The 16,720-nt window shown below is 39.0% G+C and overlaps 1 protein-coding gene across 5 annotated transcripts in view; it reads left to right on the top strand.

Moving 5' to 3' along the window:
* NCOA7 (nuclear receptor coactivator 7) overlaps positions 1 to 16,720 on the top strand; it is a 143,831-nt gene that overhangs the window by 57,668 nt on the left and 69,443 nt on the right. For all 5 annotated transcript variants that reach the window (XM_019951689.3, XM_033867683.2, XM_073789564.1 and 2 more), the window contains one exon: positions 8,185 to 8,405. In XM_019951689.3, coding sequence (XP_019807248.1) covers positions 8,185 to 8,405 — 221 coding nt within the window. The remainder of the gene's footprint in view (positions 1 to 8,184; positions 8,406 to 16,720) is intronic.

Raw genomic sequence — 16,720 nt, forward strand, 5'->3', positions numbered from 1 at the left:
AAATGGAACACCAGAAGCGATGTTCTCCTAGAAATAATAAATAGCTTCGTGCTGGTGTCTAAATTCATAGCACAGTTAACTAAAGTTAATATTTATGTACAGTGAGAAGAATAATGTCTGGAATCTCTCAGACATCTTTGTTGTGTTATACTCTTTTTATATGTTACCTCATTTTCTTGGATCTTGAGAGATCCCCAAGTAGTGACAACAACAGTGGCACAACCAAGTAGGAACATCTGGTTATTGAGCTCTTACTGGGAGCCAGGCACAGGTTGAGTTTAATAGTACAGGTAAGCTGTCCGTGTACTACTTAGTTTAATCATCAGAAAACCCCATCTGAGGCCGTTGTTTCCCTTTCACAGATAAGGAACCCGAGTTGAGATTTAGTAACTTGCCTGAAGATGCATACCTAATAAAGAATGAGGGTTCAAACACAGATGTTTCTGGCTCACAGGCCAAACTTACTCGGTGGCAACACCCATTCCCCTGAGTCTGGAAATGGCAAGAGTCTGGTTTAGGCAACCGGGAAAAAACAGCCAAGACTCTGAAGGTCAGAACAGTACAACGACAAGGTTGCAGTGGAACAGCCAAGATCAAGAACTAAGAGAACGTCCCCTGAGGGCCACAGACCAGCTCCGCCTTGATAAAGAAGGGGATTGGGGTTGCAGTGCAGCAATTTACTGTGATAGCTGGATTCAGAAAAAAGAATATACCTCTGAATGAGATTTAGCAAAATGTTGTCATAGCTATAGATGCTTAGTTTTTTAAAATGTATTTGCCTTATAATTACAAAATTAATATATATGCTTGCTGTATAAAAAAATTCAACACCAAATTACGTAAGTGTAAAGTAAAAGTTACCCCTCTTCTCTCTTTCCCCATTGACCAACCATTTTCCCATACCTATATATCTAAACCTATGTACATATATAGCTAAATGGAATAGTTGTTGGTCTTGGAGGGTTTTCTTTTATTTTTTGTTTTATTTCACAAAAATAGGGTCATACTATAATACTGTTCTATAACTTTTTAAATGAAATAATATTACATCTACATCTTTTATGTTAATACTCTTATTTCCGTACAGAAGCAATTTTGAGGAGAAATATTTGTATTAAAGAAGACTGTATTGGGGGGTGGGTGAAATGGGTGAAGGTGGTCAAAAGACACAAATATCTAGTTATAAAATAAGTTCTGGGGATATAATGTACAGCATGGTGACTATAGTTAATAATACTGGATTGTATATTTGCAAGTTACTAAGAGAGTAGATCTTAAAAGTTCTTATCACAAGAAAAAAAAATTTGTGGCTATGTGTGGTGATGGATGTTAACTAGACTTATTATGGTGGTCATTTCATAATATATACATATATTGAGTCATTATGTTGTACACCTGAAGCTAATATAATATGTCAATTATATTCCAATAAAAAATATGCAAGGCTATTACATGCAGTTTGGGAGGTCACAACTTGGACCTGACCTGCTTGAATACTTCCAGTGACGGGGAGTTCCCTTCTTGGTGAAACAGCCAGTTCCACTATTGGATTGCTCTGTTAGAAAGTTATATTGAACTAATGTTTATTTTTCTGTGACTTCCTCTTGCTCATTAATATGTTCTCTGGAGTTCCACAGACCAAATCTCATCCCCTCTTTTTTTTTTTTTTTTTTTTGCGGTACACGGGCCTCTCACTGCTGTGGCCTCTCCCGCTGCGGAGCACAGGCTCCAGACGCGCAGGTTCAGCGGCCATGGCTCACGGGCCCAGCCGCTCCGAGGCATGCGGGATCCTCCCAGACCGGGGCACGAATCCGCGTCCCCTGCATCGGCAGGCGGACTCTCAGCCACTGTGCCACCAGGGAAGCCCTCATCCCCTCTTTACCTGTAACTGGATGAAATGAGACACCAAGGGGTATGCTTAAGAAAATTAAAAAATGAAAACACTTAAAAAAAAACGGTAAAAGAAAAAGAAGATTATATTGCCTCCATGGCTGCTCAGTTTTGACATTTTCTACTTTTCTTCATGGAGATATTAGCTCAAATTGTAGAGCAGAGCTTCTTTGCCTTTTTTTTTTTTTTTAAACATCCTTTGTATATGAAGGGTGTTCTTTCTTAACCTCTGGATTTTCCCAGGGCTGGAAGCTCTGCAGTGGAAGATGTAATCAGATGTGAGGGAGCACAGGAAAGTGCAGACTCTTAGGAAGGTTTAGTTTGGATTTAAAAGGTTTTTTTTTTAACCTCAAAAATAGCTTTAGCACATTTCCTAAGCTCAGCCAACTGTTAGAAGCAGACAGGACCTTGAAAATCATGTCAGCCTCTTGCTTTTGTTTACCTTAGAAGTCCTGGAGAGTTTATCTTATTTCCAAAGAAGGTCACAACTGATTGTCAGACAGCCAAGCCCAGAACCTCTTTCCTTCCTGTGAGCATGTTCTCCATTGAAGCCTACCAGGTTGCCAAACCATTCTCCCTCAAATAGTTCAGAGAATTTCCAAAGTCCAGTGGATTTTATTTTAAAGTCAAAATATATATATGCCATAACACCTTTAGGAGAGATCCTGGAGGCCCTGTGGCCATTGTGAATTCCTGTTCCACAACTTAACCAAGCCCTGTGACCTTGCAAAGTGGCCCTAATTTTTCTCAGCCTTCCATTTCTTATCTGTAAGATAAGATTGCCTACCTCCTTGGCCTTTTGTGAGGATAGGATAATATTTATAAAGTACATAACACAGTGCCTGGTTCATTAGTCAACTCAATAGTAGTTGCTGTTAGAAGAAAGCTCTTTCAAACTTTTCGTAATAATCTTTTTTAAAAAGTAAAACTCAATTTTAAAAATGTGACAATATATGTGTTAAATTATTGTAGGAAGGAGACTTCAAAGACTAAATACTTAAAAAAATTTGGGGGGGGGGGACTAGATGTTGTACATGGTTTAAGATCCAAAATATATAAAAGAGAAGCAGAAAGTAATTTTTCTTACTCTCTCTTTCCCCACAGCTACTACCTTTCTTTAGCTGGAAACTCACTTTACAAATTTTTTGTTATACCCTTGTAGACGTATTCTATGCACATACTCAGTAAGCTTTAAATATGAAACGATTTCTGTCTTCAGTCTTTCCTCTAGTCTCTTGCTGATAGGGCTCTCTGTTGAGTCAGCTCTAGGTCAGCACTGTCCAGTACTGTCTGATGACACAAGTGTTCTATACTTGTATTGTTCAATACAGTACCCACTAGCACATGCGTCTATTGAGTTCTTAAAATATGACTCTTGTAACTGAAGAACTGAATTTAAAATTTTTATTTAATTTTTATTACATTTAGTAACCACAGGTGACTAGTTAGTGGCTACCATATTAGACAGTGCTGTGCTAGATGTTTATGTCTATGGCACTTTTTATAGAAACACATGGACCTCAAATTATGGAATTAAGAGTCGTAGAGAGCCACTAAGTTAATATTAATGAAAAGTCTATAGTTTAATATATTTTTAATTATATGTGGCTAATATATTTTCTTTTTAAGTATCTAGATACGGAGATGAGAGTTTATTTTTGAGAACATGTTGCTAATCAAAGAAAGCTGTGAAATGGCATGTTTGTAGGAGAGGAGATCTCAAACAATCAGAACGTAACCTCATTTATCTATTTATTTTTTCAAGAAGTATTTATTGAATAGCTAATGTGTACCATGCACAGGCCCTGGGACTCTGGCATTAACAGAACCTAAACAAATCCCTGCCCTCATGAAGCTTTCACTCTAGTGCTAATGAAAAGCTCCTCTCTGCATTTGGTGCCTTTTTGTGTTACATTCCACTGGCGGTCAGCAAGCAACAGGGAAGACCTCTGCAGAGACAAAGAAAGGAACTTGCTCCAGGCCCTTGTCTTTGATGGCCGCCAGTGCTCTAAACTTATTTCCTTTAGTAAAGGAAAAAGCTTCATAGGAAAACAGTTTTCACTGAGCTACTAAAGAATGCTTTCTTTAGCAGTAACACGTTATTTATTTCTATAGTCTGCTATCTCTGGATTAGGATACGAGTAGGGGAAAAAGTGAGGTGTGCATATGTCTTACAAGTGCACACAATTTTAATGTAAAAAGAGCCAAGAGATTCCAAAATAAGTCCTTTAGTATTCCTTTTTTTTAAATTGGAGTATTGTTAATTTACAATGTTGTGTTTCAAGTGTACAACAGATTCAGTTATACGTACATACATACTTATATATTCTTTTCCAGATTTTTTCCATTATAGGTTATTACAAGATATTGAGTATAGTTCCCTGTACAAGACAGTAGGTCCTTGTTTATCTTATATAGTCCTTTAATATCCTTTATGGAAAGGCACGTATAAGCAGCTCAGAATCACGATGGTGAGCCACACTGCCTCATTCTTCTGCTCTTGGGGAAGGTCTGACTAGTGTAATTGCCCCTCCCTTTACATTTTCTCCCCCAAACAGTGATTGCCTCTTAGTGTTAGCATTTCATTTGATTTAAGTGTTAGTTTTATTTTTCTGCATTTTCAAAATTTCCTAGTATGAACACATATTATTTTCATAATAAAACAAAGAACAATAAATTATATTGTAAAAAAATAGTTCAGTCAGAGAGATGATGAAAGCCTGAAATCATTCCATGGGAGCAGAGACCAAGAAAAAGAGGTGTATTTGAGAGGGAGAGATTTAGGAAATAGAATTGACAGGGCTTGGTTACAGTAGTGAGAGGAGATTGTGTAGTAAACACTTGTTTTATGAAATTGTGATCTATTTTTTAAAAAGAAATGAGCATCACAAAAGGTTTATTGTTTTTTAGTTTTTTGGTTTTTCGGGGTTTTTTTGGATTCACAGCAATCAAATGTTAAATATGTCTCACCATTTTCAATCACTCATCTGTTTAAGATGACTTGCCAGGTAATTTTTTTTTTTAATTAATTAATTTTGGTTGCATTGGGTCTTTGTTGCTCTGTGCGGGCTTTCTCTAGTTGCGGCAAGCGGGGGCTACTCTTCGTTGTGGTGCGCAGGCTTCTCACTGCGGTGGCTTCTCTTGTTGTGGAGCACGGGCTCTAGGTGTGCGGGCTTCAGTAGTTGTGGCACGTGGGCTCAGTAGTTGTGGCTCGCAGACTCTAGAGCGCAGACTCAGTAGTTGTGGTGCACGGACTTAGTTGCTCCGCAGCATGTGGGATCTTCCTGGACCAGGGCTCGAACCCATGTCCCCTGCATTGGCAGGTGGGTTCTTAACCACTGTGACACCAGGGAAGCCCCAGGTAATTTTTTTAGTCCACCATATAAATGTGTACATTTGGGGCCATTAAAAAAGCTTTGGTGAAATAAAGGGAGTTTATTTTCTTATGTAACTTTTTGTTTTCAGTTATCTTAATTTAGTAATAAAACCCTTTTGTGAGAATGTCTTAGAATGATGCTGATTCGAAGAACAAAAGGGAAGGCTTGGGCTTCCCTGGTGGCGCAGTGGTTGAGAGTCCGCCTGCCGATGCAGGGGACACGGGTTCGTGCCCCGGTCTGGGAGGATACCACATGCCACGGAGCGGCTGGGCCCGTGAGCCATGGCCGCTGAGCCTGCTCGTATGGAGCCTGTGCTCCGCAAAGAACACGACGACGGTGAGAGGCCCGCGTACCGCAAAAAAAACAAAAAAAAAACAAAGGAAGGCTTAAAAGATAAAAGCCCTAAAAAGGAATGTTTGAAGAGCATTAACTATACCACATTTATCAGATTGGCAGTTATCCCCCCTTAGAAAAGTATTAACAATGTATTTCCATGCTTTGGGGAAGGATTTTACAGAGGGCTTCCAGAACTCACATCTGATTTCCAGTTACAAGATCAGAATGTTCCCCTCATATTGATAACCTCCAGAGAAACAAATTCTCATGAGTTCTCTAGTCAAAACAAAAGATGTAGCTGATTGTAAAATTACTGAAGTGTTAAATTGTACTCTGTCTTCTGTTAAACAAGTTTGGTATTGCTATTATCTAGCTTTTTTTTTTTTCCCTTTCTGAAATAACAACTATGTTTGGCTATATGGGTTGACAATAATGGTCTGTGTGGAAAGGGGGGAAAATGAGTGAAACAATGTATCCCATTTTGTTATTTCTGCGTGTGAAAATCAGCCTCTAATGAGATGTCTCCGACAGTGCTGCTGTTCATCAAAACATGTGCCCTAGATCTGAGTGAATTTAATTATAGTGGGAACAGTGAAATAAGGACATTTAAATTAACTTACAGTAGAAAAATTCAGGAGATTAAGAAGCAGCAACATATCTCAGTCTGCATAGAACTAATTTTTGAAGTCTCTTTTCTCTCCTCCCTGGAAGAATCATTTTGGGAAGTGGGCAGTAATGTACACCTCAAGCATGTTTTTGTTAAACCAGTATATCAGAACAAGATCAGCATGTCCTTCTGGATACAGAGATCAGTTCTTTGCATAGACCTCCCGAAGCAAAGAGCTGATCTCTGTGTGATATCCAGGTTACTGCATATTAATTTCAGCCTCATACAGAAATCTTGATCGAGAGAGAACTTGTTTTATTAGGAGCATTATCTGACACGCCTTTGCAAAGAGCCACCTACTCTTTTACCGGAAAAAAACAGTTTAAAATCTGAGGATAGAAAATAAAACCATGCTTCCTGGATATAATTCCTTCTTATGAATTTCCAATTTTTTTTAGTTTGTGTTCTTATTTGTTTTTTTAACAAGTAAACCTAAAGAGAGAGCTAAGCTAAGAGATGGGCAATATATTCATTTATGACTTTTTTCCAGCTCTCCTTTCTCCTAGGCCATATACTCATTTATTAGCTAATGAAAATATAAGAACTTGGCTGCTCAGTGAATAACAGCTTAGTTGAAATGTTTTGTTAGAACATGGTATGGTATCTTTATCTCAAAAGCTGAGTTTTTGAACTATAACATGAACTTTTTGAACTAAGCATGAACTATACCATGCTTAGTTCTCATGTTCTATATAGTTCTATGATTGCATTTGGGTATATTCTACTGTTTCTGTTGGTTTGTATTTTACTGTTGATACATATTTTTTCAATTGATCCTAATAAAAGACCCCATTAGATAGCTAAGCCTCAGTGAGGGACCTCTTTAGACTGTTAATTTTTCCAACATTGCAGAGCAAATCAGCATAAAATCAAACCTTAGTCCCTGTTTGATCCTACAGTTATCTCCTTTTTCTCCCAAAACATTTCATCCATTGCCCAGCATCAAATTGTATAGATGCTCAAGAGAGCAAAGGAAATAGACATGTGTGTGAGAAAGCCAACTGTGTCTAGATAGAAGGGGGAAAATGGTCCTAATTTTAAAAATGTTTATATATGACCAGACTGCCACACATAGTAGAGGCCAAGGCCCTTATTCTTTACATTCTGGGGTGGTAAAAACATTCTTACGAAGGACTAGTGAGTACAGAGTGACACGTCAGTTAACCAGAGTGATACATCAACTGGAAAATATTTTGAGTTACTGGATTTCAGTGAATTATTATAAACTTCTTCTGTTATACGTCTTTGACTTAGGAATGAAGAATTGAAAACATCAAATATGTTAACTAATGTATCAGTCAGCTATTATATTAGTAATCATAACAACTATATGTTGTCATTGTGGCATTTTCTATCTCAGGAAATGCAGCTCTTTCTTCACTACTACTATCATGTGTAAAGGAAAGGAATTACTTAGACCTGAACCAGTTCATACCTTGCCAAACCTTTCTACTCAGTGTGTGAGCCAATTATAAAGGATTTGTTTTTATAAATGTGCTTGCCCATCAGTCCAAAGGTACCCTTGAAACCAGAAACACTTTTAAAAAAATGTAACACACTAAACATGGCATTGTAGTAGGGTAGCTGCATATCTTGATTAAAAATACCCAACATTTTATAGCCTATAGAAGAATCTAGTATTTCCTCAGGTCTAAAGCATTTCCCAGTGATTTTTTTTGAGACATAAGTGTGGAGGATATAAAATTGAGGAAAGGCCACAGATCTCCACATAAGAATTTTTAAGTGATTAAAAAAGAAAAAATAATAACAGGAAAGTGTAATTAGCAGTAATATAAAGACTTTTCAATATCAATTAATTAGTTTCTCAAAGCCCAGTAGCATGAAATTAATATGATTTCTCTTAGCAAATTATTTCTCCAATGTTTTTCCTTTTTTTTTTTTTCTCATCCCTAGATTGAAAAAGAAAAAGCAAGCCAAACAAAATGCAGAGACAGCCTCAGCTATGGCTACAAGGACTCATTCTGGAAAAGAAGATGCTAGTACAGTCATTTTAGAACAAGACATGTGCAACATTGCTGTGGAAGAGGAATATATTACTGATGAGAAAAAAAAGAGAAAAAGTAATCAGTTAAAGGAGATCAGGCGTACAGAACTAAAGAGATATTATAGTATTGGTGAGTATTGGTGGCAACTTTGCAGTATTTTCATTTAAAAAATCTGTAATAGTTTTTAAAAAATAATTTGTAACTGGTCATAATATATAATAATAATAGTAACAGTTTATTGAGCAGCTACTATGTGTGTGTGTATATATATAATATATAATGTGTAAAGGGAATGACAATTATATAATAATTTATATTTATATAAATATATATAAATATTTTGTAAAGATATATATATATATAAAATATATATATAATCTTGTTTAAAGGGAATGACAATTGAATAATGTTGGTGTGTCTTGTTTAATTTTATGTTCCCAACATCTAACACAGTGTCTAGCACATTGTGTCTGCTCATAAATATTTATTAAATGAATGGTCACTTTTCTTGTATGAGGAATATTTTTCTTAATATTTATAGACATGTCCATAAAAATCTTGATAGAAATGCCTGCACTGTTTCCTAGGCAATAGGAAATGGAGGAGAAATGGCCTAGCATCCATTGGTTAAAAAAAAAAAAAGACCACGATGATGATGACTTGAGAGTTGTAGCTGAGGGGAATCTTAAGATGAGTCCACAATATCATGTAGTTTCTGAGGATAGTCATTGCATCTGCAGCTGCATTAGCACAGGTGGCTTGTCTAGCACGATGGAGGTGATGATCCTGCTTTACTTTACCATCCATCTCATACCTACTGCTCCTATCACATGCAGGCCTGGAGTATGTTCAAAAGAGAATGCAAAGGGACTTCCCTGGTGGTGCAGTGGTTAAGAATCCGCCTGCCAGTGCAGGGGACGTGGGTTCAAACCCTGGTCCAGGAGGATCCCACATGCCGCGGAGCAACTAAGCCCATGCACCACAACTACTGAGCCTGTGCGCTAGAGCCCACAAGCCACAACTACTGAGCCCGTGGGCCACAACTACTGAAGCCTGTGTACCTAGAGCCCATGCTCCACAACAAGAGAAGCCACCATAATGAGAAGGTTGCGCACCACAACGAAGAGTAGCCCCCGCTCGCAGCAACGAAGACCCAGCGCAGCCAAAAAAATAAAAAGAGTGCAAAGAAAGGGAACCAGGAGATGAAACTTGATGTGGCACACGGGTTACAGTGTACTTGAGATTGCTAGGCTCAGAGACAGAAGACTGAGGTCTCTGAGAACAAACTGCAGTCCAGTATATGAAACCTGGGCTGGTGGCAGGCACTTGGTCCACAGGGTCCCAAGCTTGGTCCCAGTTGATGCCAAAGTTATCGGGGGACAGATCTCGTCTCTGTGTTAATGTAACTCTCTACTAGTGCTCATCAAAGATAAAGGTGGGCTGCCATTGGGATGGTTATAAATGAGGTTTTGCTGACATTGCTCCAACAGAGGCAGATGAGGTATCTGCAGTGGAAAGCCTGTGGTTTGTAGTATTCCAGTGGGTTCCCGTGATTATGTCATATATTACATAGCTTCATGGATGCTTTTAATCTGAAGCCATTCAGCATTTTATAAAAAGCTGTAACTGTCAACCTATAGAAAGAGACTTCTGTGTGATTAATAAACTTCCTCTTAAAATTTTAAGTGTTGAGTATTATCCCTAAAAGGGAAAGAGGAGTAAGGAAAATTGCATTTCACATCTTTTACAGTATACACATTGGACATTTGAAAATGTGTGGTTTTTACAGTTGTACAGTTTAAAATACTGTCTCTTCTCATGCTACTTTAAATGCTGCTGCTTAAGAAGTATTTTTTTTTTTTTTTTGCTGTACGCGGGGCTCTCACTGCTGTGGCCTCTCCCGTTGCGGAGCACAGGCTCTGGACGCGCAGGCTCAGCGGCCATGGCTGACGGGCCCAGCTGCTCTGCGGCATGTGGGATCTTCCCGGACCGGGTCACGAACCCGTGTCCCCTGCATCGGCAGCCAGACTCTCAACCACTGCGCCACTAGGGAAGCCCTTAAGACGTATTTTTAAATGGAGACATTTTGCTCTGTAGGGTTTCCCTGAAGGAGGTTGATAGAGTCCTATCCATTGAGATTTCTTTTTTCATGATGCTGCACTAACTGCAGATGCTGCTTTGGGATAGATTTTTAACGTGCTGCACTCTGTTGCATGTGTAACACTTTGAATGTGAAACAATACCCTTCACTCTGCTCTTTACCTAACTAACTCTTACTAGGCTTCACCAAATCCCCTCAGTCATCTTTTCTTCCAGGAAGCCCTCCCTGTCCCTGGACAGGTTAGACTTCCCTTCTGCATTGTCATCCTGGATTTATTTATCTGCTCTACTGTTTACAGGCTGCTTTGGCTTGGACCCCGTATTTTAGCTTTGTGTAGTATCTGCATTACAGGTGCTCTTTAAATGTGCATTGAGTGGGTGACATGTACATAGATGAATGAATACTGTGATTCGTTTGAGTTTCATGAAAATTCTGGAAGGATGTAGGCAACATTACAATAGTTGAGTCAGAATTATCCTGTGATTTTATTTGGTGACAGTTAAGTAAAGAGATGCCATCGTAGCTTTTCATTTTCTCTCAAGAATGGCAATGATAACAACGGTTTGGAGGTTTGAGGCATTTTCTCAGGAGGATCCAGTGCTTATAGAAAACTACCAGGTGGGCCATTGAGTCCCAGGGTTGCTTGTCCCTTTTCGCATCTGACTCTAGCTGACAGACAGCTGTGTTGGCAGGTTTGCTTGATCTCATAGGGCTGACGTGGCATATTTCCTAGGTTCCCATCCCAGAATGTTGTCTCATACCACTAGGTGGAGTATTAGACCTCAAGTCAAAAGTAATTCTAGTCCAAGTTCTTTTGGTGGCTCTAGTCTGGGGAGGAGAGATGCTAAAATGGGAGGATCTTGTCAGCCACATTAAGGATTTGGACTTTATCCTGTATCAGTGGGAAGCCGCTGGGGGAACTCCATTAACTGTCTGTTTTAAGAGGATAAATCTAAGGACAATGGATGGAAGTGAGCCTGAAGGCAGGTTGGAGACTGGGGCAGAAGAGAAACAGCACCCTAAGGAGAGATTTTGCTCATAGAAACAGCAGTATTTGGTGACCAATGAAGTGTGTGAGGGAGAAAAAGAACAGCGTCAAGAACTGACAAACTGGAAAACTCAAGAAGAAAGAAGGAAAATAATGAATTTGTGTTTGGAGGTATTTTAGAGGTACCAAATGGATTTGTCTAGAGGGACCTGGATTTTAGGTGAAAGGCCTGGAAATTGCTACTTAAAGGTGTGAGGTAAATATGTGTAAAAGAAGTAATCCAGGGAACGCACAGAAAGTCAAAACAAAAAGTTAATGGAGGGACTTGCCCGGTGGTGCAGTGGTAAAGAATCTGCCTGCCAATGCAGGGGACATGGGTTCGAGCCCTGGTCCAGGAAGATCCCACATGCCTCGGAGCAACTAAGCCCGTGCGCCACAACTACTGAGCCTGCGCTCTAGAGCGCACGAGACACAATTACTGAGCCCGCGAGCCACAAGTACTGAAGCCCGCACACCTAGAGCCTGTGCTCCACAACAAGAGAAGCCACTGCAATGAGAAGCCCATGCACCGCAAAGAGGAGTAGCCCCCGCTCGCCACAGCTAGAGAAAGCCCGCGCACAGCAACAAAGACCCAACACAGCCAAAAATAAATAAATAAAAAGTTAATGGATGATAAATGATAACTTATAGAAAAACAGACTGAAAGGATCTACAACAATATGTTGATTATTGTTTTCTCTGGGTACAGAAATTGCAAAGGAGTTTTGTTCTCTTTATGCTCTTGCACATTACACAGTTTAAATTTATTTTTAATATTAATCAGAAAATTATAGAGAACTGAATAATGTAATAGAGCAAACCCAAGGGCTTTAGAAAAAGAACATTAGACAAAAGCAAAGTTCTATCATCAATATAAAAGAAAGTGATTACTTTCTGTAGGTATCTATTTCCACATCTGTAACATTACCTACCTGATTTCAGGAAGCATATTTAGACAAAATAATGTTTTTTATTTATTAAATTAGATTTATCTGTGCCTCATGTAAGCCTTGGGTAGTAATTCATTACTCTCTCCTACCACTTCGGAGAACACTACAGCTAAGATACTGATAAAAGATGTTATGGAAAGACTGAGTCACTGGAATTGCCTTGTAACAAAATGGTGCCAATTCCAAAAGTGTTTTGTTTTTGAGAGGGGAAGTAGGAGAAAGGAAGTGGACTAATTACATCGAGGCAGATGGCATCAGATAAATCTAGATCCAGCACCTATTGTAGCACGGGGCACACGGTAAGCATCCATGCAAAAGCTTCTAACATAAGTGAACTCAACCCTTCTATGCTTGCACTTGTATTTACTGATATATAGGGCTCCTTATTCACTTATTCTATTTATTTATATAAACCCTTAAGGAATTGTTTGATAACAATATATTTTTATAATTTTCTATTTTAACAATGTTAATATATTTTTCAAAATTAGCTATTAAGTTATAGTTAAGTTCGACACAAGTAGTAGGAATGTTTACATATGTTTCAAAAGATGTTTGGTCCATATTACAATATCAAAATATATTAAGTTGCATGAATTATGTCTCAAAGTTCTCTTACATTAAAGGAATACATTATTCCTTAATCTTAGAATGGTACACATCTTTGCTTCTGTGGAAGTGGATATAGGAATGGGAATTTTACAAATGTGGATAATGTCTCAGTGGGAAATTCTTTAACTGAAACACAGATATATAGATGTAAGACCTGAAAGAGATAGAGAAATTTTATAAATACAGGAGGCAAGCCTAAATTGGAACTAAATATATCACTATGTTTTTGTAGTGTTTTAATATAAAAGGTTAATACTAAGAATCCTGGGTAGTAAAGTAGTTATTGTAAGAGAATTGGGAGGTTATTTTAACAAACAGAAAGCACTTAGGTAAGAGTTTGGTCAGTTTTGTGGTTATTGCAATAAAGATTTATTTAGAGAAAACCTCTGCAGTGTAAAGAATGAATTTAGCTTTTCAATAATAAATCTGCAGTGTCTAAATCATTTCACATCGTAGTTTTTCCTCCTGAGTTCAAAAGGAACTTAACAAGAGTAAAATAAATGAAATTCTCCACTTTTCCTTTGTTAAACATTTTTGGGGTTTGCTACAGGATGAAAGTAACCAACTATTGAATTACTTCTCATGATGGCAACCCTGACACTTTTCCTCATACAGATTACTTTTTCTTAGGGTATTTTTTTTTTTTTTTTTGGTACGTGGGTCTCTCACTGTTGTGGCCTCTGCCGTTGCGGAGCACAGGCTCCGGACGCGCAGGCTCAGCGGCCATAGCTCACGGTACCAACCGCTCCGCGGCGTGTGGGATCCTCCCGGACCGGGGCACAAACCCGTGTCCCCTGCACCGGCAGGCGGACTCTCAATCACTGCGCCACCAGGGAAGCCCTTAGGGTATTTTTTAACCACATGTGTGAAGATTTCCTATCTGTTGCTTATCTTTGTTTCACTTAGCAAGTTCAGAAAGCCAAAGATGTGCTATTCTGATAAATTAATTCCTAAACATAAATAGGTCAAACCACAAACATACAATAGCATGACTCTTCTGTTCAAAAGTAATGATCATTCTAGTGCTTTAGAGCTCAAATTAAAGGATTAAAATGGACTTTGGGGCTTCCCTGGTGGCGCAGTGGTTGAGGGTCCGCCTGCCGATGCAGGGGACGTGGGTTCGTGCCCCGGTCCTGGAGGATCCCACATGCCGCGGAGCGGCTGGGCCCGTGAGCCATGGCCGCTGAGCCTGCGTGTCCGGAGCCTGTGCTCCGCAACGGGAGAGGCCGCAAAGGTGAGAGGCCCGCGTACCGCAAAAAACAAAAACAAAAACAAACAAACAAACAAAAAAATGGACTTTGATGTGGAAAGAGGATATTAAGAACCTTATTCATATATTTTTTTAATCAAGCAGTGTATAAAGACTTCAGGGACTTGGGTATAAAATAAATCGAAATTATTAGGATGGAAATAATTAGGCTTGTGCTTCTTGGGGCCATCAAGGAAGTCAGACTAATGTTTAAAGTGAAGTCATACCATGAAAGCCTAGGTGGTGAACAGGTCCAATCTGACAAGTGCCCCCAGAATGCAAAGGATCATCACAGAAAGAATGCAAGCGTTAAGAGAGAAGATGACAGATGTGGGAGGCGTAAGTAAAGGACCTAGGAATCAATGGTGTTCTTGGTGAGGAGGTCAGAACAATGGGAATAGAAGCACTAATGAGACATAGTGTAAGATAAGAAGAATGCTTTCATGAGCTGAAACTCGTACCTGACTTCTAAAATCAGAACAGCTCATCATATTTAAGCAAAATTAAGGGGAAAACTCTGCACTTAAATGTGGCAAATGTTTACAGGTTATGGATAAATGGTAAAAACAAACAAAAAAACAAACAGGCAAAAAGAAAAAAAACCACAAAAAACTTAACAAAATGTTCCCTACAAAGGAGCAGAGAAGAGAGGCACAGACTTCTCCACAGCAGTGAACACCAGGGGAATTAAATCTCCTTCAGAATTGTGAAGTAAAAGTTGTTTTTCAGACTCAAAGACAACAGGACATCCTCAGACATACTAAAGTTTTAGGAAACATACCTTTTGTATCATACCTTTCTTAAAATAAAGTTACTGAGAGGGAGTGATGTTTTTTTCTGAGACACATGTCAAAATGTCCTCAAGAATGAAAAAGTCATTTATTTATTTATTTATTATTTTTGGCTGTGTTGGGTCTTCTTGCTGCGTGCGGCCTTTCTCTAGTTGTGGTGAGCAGGGGCTACTCTTCGTTGCGGTGCAAGGGCTTCTCATTGCAGTGGCTTCTCTTGTGGATTGAGGCTCTAGGTGCGTGGGCTTCAGTAGTTGCAGCATGTGGGCTCAGTAGTTGCAACATGTGGGCCCTAGAGTGCGCGGACTTCAGTAGTTGTGGCGCACGGGCTTAGTTGCTCCAAGGCATGTAGGATCCTCCCGGACCAGGGATGGAACCCATGTCCCCTGCATTGGCAAGCTCATTCTTAACCAGGGAAGTCCTTAAAAAGTCATTTTATAAAAGAATTGGTGGTCAGTATTGCAACTAATAAAACATAAAATTAAAAATACATAATAATGATTGTAAACATGACAGTAAGTAGGAATATAAAAAGGCATCATAATTCTTTTTTCCAGCTTTACTGAGATATAATTGACATAAAATTGTGTAAGGTTAATGTATACAATGTGTTAATTTGATACATAGATATATTGCAAAATGATTACCACCCTAGCATTCACTAACACCTTCATCTGGTCACATAATTACCATTTCTTTTATGTGGTAAGAACATTTAAGAGGTGCTCTCTTAACAACTTTTAAGTATAGCATACAGTATTTAACTGTGATCACCATGCTGTTCATTAGATCCTCAGAACCTATTCATCTTATCGCTGGATGTTTGTACTCTGACCAACGTCTCCCCATTTCCACACCCCCCAGGCCCTGCTAACGGGCTGGGTTTCGCTCAAGGGAACCTCTTTCCTTTTCCTCACAGCTCCAGCCCTCCCATTAACACAGTATATTGTAATCCATTCTAGTCACTAAGTGAAGCAGCTGTTTGACAGAACCTGCTGTATTTGTTCCAGCTGAAAGTCTAGTCCTCTTATGACTATAGTGGTCTGCATCTTGCAAATCTTGTTTCCTGCTCAGTCCGTCGTGTGATATCACATTTGTATTATGAGAAATCTCACTTTTAGAGAAACACTCGAATGTGGTTGGGGCCAAGGGAAGGACAACAGATTAGACTAAATAGGGTTAGTGATTTTGAAAAATCAAATTAGAAGTGAACTGGGGAGAGTGCAAGGGAAAAACACTGATAGGAGGAATGTGGTCGGATCTTTTTGAAAGGCAGTTTGGCCATTTTTATCAAGAGCTTTACTTTTGCACACCCTTTTCCCCAACAATTCTGTTTGCAGAAGCTTACCCTAAGGAAATGATCATGAGCGTAGTGGATTTGACCACAGCGACTATCATTGCATGTTTAAAATAGTGGAAAAATTAAAATAACATAAATAACTTTAAATGGAATACTATGTGCCATTTTTTTTGCTCTCAATATGTTTTTTTAACATAATTATTTACTTATTAATATTTATTTATTTGGCTGCATTGAATCTTAGTTGCGGCATGCGGGCTCTCTAGTTGTGGCACGCGGGCTCCAGAGTGCGCAGGCTTAGTTGCTACATGGCATGTGGGATCTTAGTTCCCCGAGGAGGGATCAAAAGCGCGTCCCCTGCATTGAAAGGCAGATTCTTAACCACTGGACCACCAGGGAATTCCCACCGTTTTTTAA

Source organism: Tursiops truncatus, chromosome 12, assembly GCF_011762595.2.
Source record: "Tursiops truncatus isolate mTurTru1 chromosome 12, mTurTru1.mat.Y, whole genome shotgun sequence".
Classification (NCBI taxonomy): domain Eukaryota; kingdom Metazoa; phylum Chordata; class Mammalia; order Artiodactyla; family Delphinidae; genus Tursiops; species Tursiops truncatus.